The following is a 12,042-nucleotide window of genomic DNA, read 5'->3' as shown; positions in this document are numbered from 1 at the left end:
GACGTGAACATCTTTTTTTTTTTTTTTTTTTTTGTGTTTGAACTTTAGCCTATGTTATTTCCCCTGGCGTTTTTGGAGAAGCGGGTTGCCTGGACACTGCATTCATTTAATGTTTTGTCACTATTCTTAGGAGCACAGCTAAGAAAATCTTACTGTTGGCTTTTTTTTCCCCCACTCTTCTGTTTCCCTTTTACCTCACTCAGTTTGTCTCACTCACACTCACTTTGTCTCTCTCAGTTTCATGCCAGTGTTCCCAGTTAGTCTCACCCAAATGTCCCTGCACCTTTAGCTTTAAATAAAACTTCAACAGCAGAATATCTGTCCAAGGTGGAAAACATCTCTTTGCTAATGATCAGTCACTGTAATGAAGGCACAGAAGGGGAATGGACAGGATTTTCACTGCTCTTGTGTGTAATGTTTTTTATTGATCTATCAGCTGGATGCTTCTGGGCTGCTCTGTGTTATGTCCTTAAAAAGAGCTGTGACCTATGCAGTTTTCTAGGCAACATTATCCTACCATGGATAATACTGACTGAGCATGGATGGGGCACCACAACGAGTTGCCAGACCCAGTGCAGAGGGCTGGAATTGAACTGATCACATCTGCTCCCATGGGGAGGAACAGAGGAGAGCTCTCCTCTCTGCCTGTCCCAGCAGTGCTCCCTGGCATTGGCCGTGCAGAAGGCTCACACACAGCCTCAGACACTGCAAGTTGTACCTGCAACTTTATTCACAGCACAGGGTACTAAAGGGCTCCTAGGAATGGCCACCCAAGGGAGCTGTGGATTTCAGGTTGTTTTTTTCTTAATTATTTTGTGCATTTTCTATATGAAAGACACACAAAATGCCTCTGAATCTTTTCCTCCTAGTCCTGAGGGGAGATTGGTAATAGAATATATTGATTCTGGCAGAGTTGCCTCAAATGATCCTCCTCTCTTTTGCTTTCTCCAGGCCCACCCCTTCTCTACCCCCTCTCTCCCCTCCCACCCTCCCTTTTGCTTTCCCACAACCACCTCTTTAATTAGAAAGGAAAAAGAGAACAGAGGCAGCCATTTTGGAAACATTTTGCCATCTAAATTCTTCAGAGCTTTGCTTGCTGCAGCTTATCTGCCACATCACAGAGACTCTTTCAGTGTTTGACAGCAACTTTAGAGCACTTGCAATGAAAACAAAGGAGTTCAAATCACTATGGCCTAGACTGCTTCTGTCCCAAAAGGGAGATTTTTACTTTTTTTTTTTAAAGAAGTGCATCCAGAATTAAAATTGAGTGTAGATCTTTCTCTCTAAGTTAGGAAATAAGCACTCTGGTGGATTATCAAACTGAGTGCAACTTTTTGTTGTTTTTGTTGTTGTTGGCATCTTCTTATTTTGAAAGGAGGTCCTTCCTTAAAAAACCCCCAATTAAATAGTTTCTTGAAGCACATGAGTAATTGCCCTGATGTCAGTATGGTTATACACATGCTTCAAATTGGAATTAAAGACCCTGAAGAGCTGCGGCGAAAGTAAAGATAGATAAAAAACCATACTGGAGTTATTGTGTTTCTATCAGTTAAAGGAAGTTGCAAATCAAACCACCGTGGGGGTACAGTAACACCGTGCAGAGCCAGGAACAACTGACCTATCTCTGAGTCAGGCTTAGCAACTGAGTGCTTAGCAAGTGCTGACAGCTATTGCCCAGCCCTGGTGGGAAGCTGACTTGTGAACATCACGAGTAAGAGCACTGTCTACTTCTAAGGTGCTGATATCAATGTTTCCAAGCACTGGAAAGCAAATGAGCTGAAGGAAGAGCTGGGTTTAAGCCCTTCTGATCTTTTGGGTACCCTTGCTGTCACCAAGTGTTCTCTCCAGTTTAATGCAGTGAGGTACTCCCTGTGCTGAACAAAATCCTTCCCTGGGACATGCTCCTGCAATGTCCTCCGGGGGCCACAAGCACTCAGGCAATTCCCTTTGTTAGGTGCAAAAATACGTACACAAACCCTTTTTCTCCTGGAGAATTCTTTTCTAAAAGCCGGGTACAGCTCCTGCAAAGGTCTCACCAAGGTGTGAGTATACAAGAAAATAAGGACCTCTGAGACACATTTACTCTCTTTTGGCAGGGTCTCTAAAAAAGGCTCCTGTAAGCCAAGTATGGAAGTGACACGGTGGTAACAACTGAATGATTTTGCAAAGCATTAAAACCAAAATAAAAGCCAGGAAGGCTAAAGGACTTCCTACTTAGAGGCAATACTTCAAGACTCTTCTGCTTTGTAGAAGCAAAGGAAAGGGAAAAAACTCTTTAAGGGAGACATATGGAATTTTATTACCATTTTACCTACTCAGACCTTTTTATATAATTTGTTGGGGAAAAAAATAACTCAAACACCAAATCTTGGTCCTACTAGTGAGTAATCCTTTTAAAGAAAAACAAGTTGAAACCTCAGCATGAGCTTGATCATGTAGAAGAAGAGCACTTCACAATGATTCATGATAATAAGAATACCATAGACTTATGCTGATAAATCTTTAACAGCACAGGTGTCCACAGCCCTGTATCTTCTTACACACTTCAGAAACAACCATATCCTCAGTGATCACAGCTATGTTGTGATATAAAACTATTTCTTGGTGCCTAACTAGGGACACCTTTGTGTTCCTTGATCCCTTTGCAGGTGCTACTGAAAACCTTCCTGACAAAGACAGTCCCTGCTTTAACAAAATCGCATGCATGCATCTCCCGCTCTCCCCCAGCAAAGCCTGCAGTACAAAGCCAGTGTGATGAAGCAAAAAGCGTTTGGATATGGAAACATATTTTGGTTTCAAGCTTCCAAGAGGCCTTTTCATAAGCAAGGAAAAGAAAAGAGGTATTCGAAGAGGGAAAATGCATTGACAGTTATCTTCATATGGTCACATGTAAAGGAGAGTCTAAACTACGGACCTGTTTCTTGCACATGCACCTGATATGTTTATTGGAAGGTTTCTTAATCTCTTTTGTGTTGTCTTCAGTGCAGCACCTCTTTCAAAGAAATTTTGATCCCATTCCTTAATTCTCACTGGAAAGGGTACTGCTCTGAAGACTGGAAAAATACGTTTTTCAAAGATATTAGAGATACCAGTGAAAAATTAAAACACTCCATTTTTCTTTGGGAAAGTTGAAGATAGGGATTTCCTGCCTGTCTTAGATGAGTCAAAAAAGGCCAGAGTCAAAATCATGGAATCTTAGACATTACAGCTAAAACGGCATAGAAAGGTCACCTAACCCATCTCTTTATCACTAATTCAGGAGTACAAATTGCTTGCTACAGCTTAGGGCCTTCCTAGGTGCTGCGTTTATCTGATGTGGAACTGTTTTAACAATAGGGAGACTTCCTGTCTCTGTAAACAAAAAAATTAGGGGTCAATATTTCTGTTTCTCAAAGAATTATCTAATGGAAGAGCCAGCCAGTGGTGGAAAATATTTCCATTTTTGGAAATATCTCCATTTTTGTTATTGGTGATAGGTTGGGATTCCAACCTGCTGCTTCTGATACTTTTGATGCTGTTACATGTATTATAATTTCCCTTGGAGCATCAAGCTGGCTTCTTTCCAGCAACACATAGTACATGTGTCTAACAGTGAGGCCCTAGGTCCTCGTTTGAGCTAAACTTCTTTGGCTTTGGTTGGGTTTTATCTACACACAGAAATTTAAAGAATTTTTATCTACACACAGAAATTTAAATCAGGAAGAAGTGAACATGGATCCCTCTATTAATTTCTTGGGTTTGGGAAGAAATAAATTAGGAGTTATTTGGTTGTTAGGGAGACATATTTACATTAAGTTATTATGCTGGGATGAAACTGGATACAGACTTTACCGCATGAAGAATGAAGAATGCTTTGAAACGTTTGCAACACAGAGCTATTGAGACAGACACTGTCCCAGTCCAGTCACCCGGGATTAAACCGCAGCCCAGTCCCACCTCTCAACTGCAGATTTTCTTCAAGCACTAAAAATGCTCTCTTTGGCTGAGCAAGGAGAATTAGCACAGCTGCTGACTCTCCTCTAGTGACCAGAAACACTTTCTAGAGATGCAGGATGCCGCTGGGGTGAGTAACTTGGCTCATCCCTTCTTAAGCATCCTTCCACCTCTTTTTCTACAGACACACACACACAGACAGTCTCTAGTTTATGTGTGGGTGTGTGTCTGTGCAGAGTGGCTCTAGCCAGAGTGAAAAAGGCAGAAGCTAGAGAGTCACAGAACTGTATCTTTCTGAGGGTCTACAACACAGAGAGACGCTACAACTGTAGCTGACACCCCTTTCCCCATGCAGTTACCTGTGCTAGTGCTTTGTATCCAGTGGTTCCCACAACTCTTCAGTAGGGACGATTAGCATCCTTTGGCCTCTTCAGCTGCACCTTCAGCCTCTTCATGCCAATCTGGAATCCATTCATGGCCTGGATAGCAGCTTGGGCACTGGCAGGATTGTCAAAACTCACAAAACCTGTCAAAACATGAGGCAAGGCAGGGGGCTTAATGAGCTGAAGGGTGCCAAGGCGCGTACATGCAACGACCACTGAGAATGAACATGGGGAGGGGTGTGAGGGCTCTGAGAGGGGGGAAGTGAGCAGGTAGGAGGGTGGGCGGGTGGTCAGGAGAGTGAGGAGAGGATGGTTGCCAATGTGGGACAAAGGATAGGAGGGGTTGTTACAGATCAGTGTCCCAGGACACAGTGCCTGGTCTGAGTGCTAGTTTGAACACAAGACTATGTGAAGCACAGGGATCCAAATGTTGGTGCCACTGAACCAGCACACACAAAATTTGGGTCACCTTTGTGCTGGGAGTCAGCAAATGTAATGCATGGTCTCAAGGAACTCTGTCTTACTCTCTTTCCCTCTATCATGACTGGGGTAAGCCTCTAGATCCTTCTTACCTTGCCAGCATAAATTTTCCTTTGCCTTCCAATCTTAATGATGAGGGGAATCTGATATACCTACTGCTACTTCCTTATTATGATAATATAAGTAAAATGTGAATTTAGTAAGTTCTCCACTATGGTGTTCATTGGCATGAATAGTTTGATTATTGGCCAGCTAAGCAATATAAAGACCTTTAATAACTGGCAATTTCTTCAGACTTTATGTTGACTCTGCAGTTGAGAGAGATGAACACTAGTGCCTTCCTAACATGGTTTCCCTAAGTAGTTTCCTACTTTACCAGCAAATCATCCAATCAACCACAGAACATATCCAGAAGTAGAAACTACAATGACTGAATGTTGTATCTGTGGGCCACTTAAAATGACATTCTTTGTCTCAATGGAAGACTAGTTCTCTGGCAATCTGACAAGCCAAGATAGGTCAGAAACACAGAGGATGCAATGCATCTAATGAATTTAGCTTTGGGAAGGGTTTTTGGTGTGGGTTGATTTTTTTTTTTTAAATGTTAGATCTAAAAAAAAGCCTCATTTGTTCGTTCTGTGTATGACTGTAGCTGGAATGACCATGGGTCTGAGACATTAGTGAGGCAGGGGTCATCACACTGTACAAGAATTGCCTCTGCTATCTTTGCCAGAAACGTCCCTGTGTGCCAACATTTCTGAGCACAAACCCTGGGTGAGACTAGCCCAGACCAACCTGCACTCCAGACAAAGCCATCTGCTTACCCACCCCTGCAAGGCTCTGGCAGCACAAACCAGTCCTAGGAACCTAGTGTCTCTCAACAGACAGCCTGAAATGAAGAGACGGTTTCTGAGCCCCTCAAAAAGCTGAGTGTTTGCTGCCAGGTATACACCTGCTCCTGACAACAGCACCAGGCCTGGCTTACAGCCTTGGGCTGTACTGTGAATGCATTCAACAGCACCTCCTCCCTGTTCCAGGGAGGAACCTGTCCAGTTCCTCCTTGAAAACAAGTCTCACAGGGTGGCTTCCATTTGAAAATGACAGAGCTGCATATGGAAGGGCACCTTCTCACTCCTGGATTCCAGCTGTGCCTTTGGCTAATAATGTAACTTCATGACAGGTCTTAGACTCCAAGTGAGATAGCTCAGGTGTACTGGGTATGACACCTGTGGTTTTACAAGGGAGGCACATGGAATAAACAGATATCCCTCTTTGTCCTCCCCTCTTGAAGCCAAGGCTCCAAGTAACTGGCTGTCCATGCAGTTTTGCTGCCAACCACCTGGATGAAGGGGTACCACCACGGCAGCTCAGATGATGTCATAAAAAGTACTGCTCAAGCCTCACAGCAATCATCAATTCCTAGGCAGAAAACTGGAGAGTAATGAGCTGGGGTATTATTCAATAGCAGTGGATCTGCTCTTGCAATCACTTATTAGCCAGTAAGTGCCTGGTAATGTTCCCAGTTCACATCTGACTAGTTGAATAATCTATTAGTCAACAAAGTCCTATGATTCAATTTCAGTGAAAGAATAAACTAAACACCTCCTGATTTCACCCAGTTCATTCAGACTCCCTTGGGAGTGCTTTAGTTGATCTCCAGCTTTAAATATGTTGTCTACATACCTCATATCTTTGAATATAGGATGTAGTGAAAGCCATTTCTTTTTAAGATCATGTTTGCATTGCTAATATTCGTGACCAACAGACATCAGCTGCATCAGTAGACTAAAACTGTGCCAGGGAAGTTCAGAAAAACGGGAATCTAATAATCTGTACTGCTGAATTTTTTGACTTGTGCTTAACTCCAAAGAATTCCTAGACAAAGCCTGAGTATTAGCACAGAACAGAGGCTGTTTTCAGCAGTTAACTTGGATGTGGCCATGATACTCTAAGTGAGAAAATTTAATAATTTGGGTGTGGGCCAGTTTGTGCCAGCTGTTCCCAGTGCTAGGGGAAAGTGCCAGGTATGTTTACTGCACTAATATATATGTAGTGATCAAATACCAAAACCGAGTTGGCTGCAGCTGAATAATTGCTTAGATCATGTTTTTAGAGAACTTACCTTGCCTGGGAACTTTAATTTCTACTCTTGTAACTGCTCCTGTTTTAACATCCCTCCTACTGACTAGATTGTGTCTACATGTTCATCCACTTGTGAACAGAACACCTTAGGACCCTATAATAATCAGTGGAGATCTAGTCAATAGAGTGTAGAACAATATTTCTCTCTTTTTTCAGGGTACTCTTAGCTGTACTCAAATGAATCAAGTCCCACTTGGCTGTATATCAGGGACCAGTGCTGGCTGCAATGAAGGCAGGCACCTTAGCTTAAGTCAAGGTACCTCTGTTGTAGGATTCACCTGGTTCCATAACTAGGAGTGATATCTCAGGGTAAGATGTTGTTAACTGCCTAGTGCTTGGGAGAGGCATTCCCCAAAGTGATGTTAATCAAACTCCTAATGTATGCAACCCCCTCCAGAAATGTTGCCCAGTATGACAGGCTATTTGTTTACTTTTGCCATGACTAGACCTTAGTGGGATGACAAGCCCTGGTGCTGAGATGCTCATATAGTCATACTTCTGCAAGAACCTTGCTGTGAGATAAGCTCACAAAGCTACACTAGTTTTTATCATCACTTTGCTTTTGAAATGGAATTCTAACCCATTTCCTCATTCTGTGCAAAGCTGTAAATAATGCCGCATTTTAACAAATGAGACTAATAAGAGAGATCAGAAGTGCATTTGCTCACTATATTTCATTTAGACCAGATAATGAAGCTGGGAGTTGTACTCTGATTTTGGTATTAGTTGCCTTCAGATTTGGACCAGAATTTTTCTCCTTGGTTGTTCTGATATCCACTGATGCAATATAAAAATTTCCTTCTGATAGAGGAGATGAGATGGGAGGCCTGGTGAAAGAGAAGTAGAAGGGCAAATGCTAATAACTGTGCACTTTCCTTGTGAGCACATTCTAGAGACAGAGCTAATTCCTCTAGCTTCTTTTCACTGTTTTAATTTTTAGGGGGCCCCATATGCTCAGAAGTTGCTGGTCCATCCAACTCTCCCCCTACCTGTTACTTATGTTACTTCATATCGTTGAAGGTATTTAGATTAACTAAATCCAAAGAGAGGACAGCTTATTCTGAGACTTGAGATGTCACAATGATAAGAGATAGGTAGATAATGGGCATATTCCTTTCTTTTCTTAGGTCAAATACTTACTGGTAGATTTGACTTTTTAAGTTATGTTGGCACTACTGCCAGTTAAGCATCTAGGTTTCTTCTCATCTATGTCAGCAGGGTTAATGGTGCTATGAGAGATTTAAACATGTATGACTAGGAACAGAATGTACTGGGAGAACAACTTAAATACTTGTTTCCTAAATGGCTTTAATGTTTGAGCCCTTGGGCTCAAAGCATAATGGTAGTACTGCACCCGCTATCTCTGTTTTTAACACCACCCCTGCATTGTCATCTGCACTCTTGAAGGACAAAAAAGAAAGGGAGAGGTTAAAAAGCTTGAAGCTCTTTCTGTGCATCAGTTAATTAATAATCAGAGAAATATATGTTCTGATCTGAAGATGGTTGGTAGGAGGACAGCATTTTGTGATAAATCTATTTTATGGGGGGAATTTGGTGGTTTTTTCTTTTCTTCCTTGTCTCCCCCAACCCCTCCCCCAGCCCCAGGGATTATCTAAAAAGACTGTCCTAATAAATGGTTTATCAAAACAGCAAAGGAGGGAGAAAGCTGCTAGGATGGCAACTGAGGGCATCTAAACTTTCTGATTCTGCACAACTTCTTCCAGGAAGGTACTGATGTTGGAGTGCATGACTTCTCCTGGCCTCCTCTTTTCCTGCAGGACTATACAAACTATTAGCAGACAGAAACTTGGGTAGCATCTTCAAATTGTTTTATTTTGTCCCCCTTTCCTCCATAGGAAGTTCTGTTGATGAAGTTTGCAGAGGGAACTTTATGCCTTTCTCATGACATCATCATGATCACCAATGGCTTTATGTAAGATATTACTTGAGGGCTGTTTTTCTGTTTTGATCATCTGGGATGATAAAGGAGGGAATGCACAATCTACCTCAGAGTACATTTGAAGACTATTTTGGAATTGTAACCTTTTAGTTCACAGTGAGTATTGTCTTTGCACATCCATGAATTATTTTGTGTGCTAAGTGCAGTCCTGAACGAGCCCATCGTTATGTTCCCGTGGATCCTTAATTGGTTTTTCTGAGTTTTCTGTTTCTCTTTGCATCCAGCAAGGAGAATTAGTGGTTAATGTGCAAAACAGCCTTTTGATGATCTGTTACCAGGCTGGAATAATATATTTTCTCTCTTCAGTTGAAGCTTTCCTCTGGATGGAGCTCAATGCTTGGTAACTATGCTGAACATCCACTAAATCAGGAGTCACGACCACGAATGAGGTGCAGATGCAAGCTTTTAATCCAAACCCCTGAACTCAGGGCAGATGGTCCTACAGTAGGTCCATTCATGTAACAAGACTGCCTTCAGGCAATGGAAAGAAGAAGAAGGACCTCAAAACCCCAAATGTTTAACTTGTCTTAGAGCTAAGAAGAGTGGTTTGATCTATGTTCCACATACTTTCTACCATCTCAGAGATGCAGTTTGTGAGAGATTGCAATAGAGACAAGTAGGGATTGGTGCTTATTAGCCTTTTTAAGCCAGATTTTTTTTTGTTTTGTTTTGTTCTGGTTCTGGCTGTCAGAGTATTTGTCTGACTGCCATGAAAGATCTTTCTTGGTATTTCTTGTTTATTCAGTTACAAAAGTCATTAGCTAAGGAAAGAATTTCGTTCTTCTGAATGTTTTCCTCTTGACATTCAACCCATATTTTTCTTACTGGAGGGAAATAAGACTAACAGAAGAGCAAGAATCTGCTGCTCAGTCTGTGGAAGGCATATTCTGATGCAGTGAAAGAGAAGAAATGCCATGCAAGTGGCCTGGGCACTAGTACTGGAGAAGTCCATGTCTCTTGCTTCCCTTGTGTCCAAAATGCTTCTACCCAGGCTATAAGAAGAAACCTTGGCCAGACTAGAGCCATAAAATCATAGAATACCCTGAGCTGAAAGGGACCCCACAAGGATCACTGAGTCCAGCTCCCAGCCCTACACAGGACAGCCTCATGAGGCACACCATGTGTCTGAGAGCATACTAAAATGGAAGAAGCTACAGAAAGCACTGAGAATTGATTAGATCAAAGTCCTTGCTCTCCTGTCCTTCCCTCAAGCATTTGAGTGAGTAATTAAGGAATTAGTTATTGATATAATTGATTATTAATATAGCTGTCCTTTTAGTACGTGGCTTCCTTGCTTTTGTTACTGATCAGTGATGGGTGAGATCTAGGAACAGCAGGGAGGCATTTTTGGCTGCGAAGGCAGCAATAAGGTGCTCTCACCAGAGCAGTGTTTCTGTGGGAATGATGCTGGGGAGGAGCTCCTGTCCTTCTCCCCCATCAGGACCTGGCCACCCACTCCTCAGAACTTCCCTGCTATTTCAGTCCATTTCAGCCCTACGACTGCTCAGTTTGCTTTTCTTTGTGTTTATTAGTCTTATCAGAGAATGGAGGTTTTGCTTTAATTGCCTTGCAAGGTCTTTACCTTGCTGTGTTCTTTACACAATGTACTAGCTGCTGTCTTGCAATTTTTTAGTGCTGTAAAGAATTTCAGGATACAATCTGTATGTAAGTAGCTCTATAATGTATATGTGCATTGGAAGGTATTGTATTGTAAGGTGATTTATGGGTACTGGAATACTCAATAAAGGAGTATGTCTGCAGATCAAGGGCATAGCACTTCAGCTGTTTTCCGGTGTCTAATAGGGTTGGATGACTTTTTGGAATATTTAACCTTCCCCTGATGTTTAATCATGTCCAAGAGGGATCTGTCTATCCAGTTATCCATCCTATCCATCCATCCATTTATTTTTTTAATGTATGAACAGTCAGTAACTGACGACTATGCTAAACAACTACTATAAAATATTTCACATCTGCAGGATGAGATAATTGAAAACTCAGAATATTCGAAGAATTGGCTCAGAAATTTGCTGAACCACTAATGTTCATTTTAGAAATTTATGGAATATTAGAAAACCTTCAAAGTGTTCCAGGAAAAAAATTCTGATATTAATTTTTAAGGATGTAAACTAGATGACCTGGTAAACTTAGTTAAATTTTCATAAGTCTGAGAAAAATTATCAGAACTTTGATATGAGATAGTATGACAAAGAATTTAAAGATATACAATTAGTACCAATCATCATGGTTTCATGGAAAATAGCATCTGTCAAATGAAACTGATTGCATGAAATTGCAAATTTAGTGAATAAAGTAAGTTATCATAAAGTGTACTTAAACTTTACTAGAGAATTTGAGAGACTCCTTCTTTACAAAAAGTGAAATTTGCCCAGAAATGAGAACACCAAAAAAATCGTGAATTATGATGAACAAAATTGCAGAGATTCTAGTAGGTTCCTTCTCCAATGTGCTGAAATCTCTGTGCTATTCAGCTTCTCTAATATTACCTGGAAGACATTTGAAGTAATTACTGGTGAAATTGGCCTATCATATAAAAACAGTGAAATAATGACAGAGGTAAGTCATGTTAACGTGGGTCACTGTATGGGCTGGACTCAGGTAGAGAGTTCCATTTTAATCCAATCAAATGCAAAATTAAGTATCCGCAGGAAAAAGCAAGTGGATCACTCTTAAAAAGAGGAAATCTTCATTAGAAAACAGTGCTTCTCAAGAGAAGATGAGTGTTGTGATAACAGCCAAATTCATGAGCTCTCAGGATTGTGCTGAAATACTCAAAGTCCCAGGACAAGGTAATGTTACCTCTCAGCATGGCTCAGGAAAGGTTTTTACTGGAATTCTGCATTTTCTGTTCTAGTGATTTCTCTACTAAACAAATAAGTTTTAATAATTATTCTGGATTAGAAGAATAATTCTAGGTCTGAGAGAGTAATGGGAGTGGCCATAGTTTATTGAAGAGAAGGTTAAACAGTCCTCTGACCATAGGCTATAAATAATACTTAATAAAACATATTGGGGGTTTAGAATAGGTAAAAAAAAGAAGAGCTTGGTGATTTCTTCTAGATGGAAGCAGACATTTGACAAATCCGAAGTGGAAATAAGACATCGAGTCTGCATTTTTTAAAT

At 41.1% G+C, this 12,042-nt stretch overlaps 1 protein-coding gene across 18 annotated transcripts in view; it reads right to left on the bottom strand.

Moving 5' to 3' along the window:
- Positions 1 to 12,042, bottom strand: part of CELF4 (CUGBP Elav-like family member 4) — a 700,630-nt gene that overhangs the window by 20,417 nt on the left and 668,171 nt on the right. For all 18 annotated transcript variants that reach the window (XR_004354760.1, XM_032676638.1, XM_032676640.1 and 15 more), the window contains one exon: positions 4,293 to 4,459. Coding sequence is in view for 17 of the 18 variants with exons in the window: in XM_032676638.1 (XP_032532529.1) it covers positions 4,332 to 4,459 (128 nt within the window). In the remaining variant the exon portion in view is untranslated. The remainder of the gene's footprint in view (positions 1 to 4,292; positions 4,460 to 12,042) is intronic.

Source organism: Chiroxiphia lanceolata, chromosome Z (genome assembly GCF_009829145.1).
Source record: "Chiroxiphia lanceolata isolate bChiLan1 chromosome Z, bChiLan1.pri, whole genome shotgun sequence".
NCBI classification, from domain to species: Eukaryota; Metazoa; Chordata; class Aves; order Passeriformes; family Pipridae; genus Chiroxiphia; species Chiroxiphia lanceolata.
This window is presented reverse-complemented; position numbering and strand designations above follow the sequence as displayed.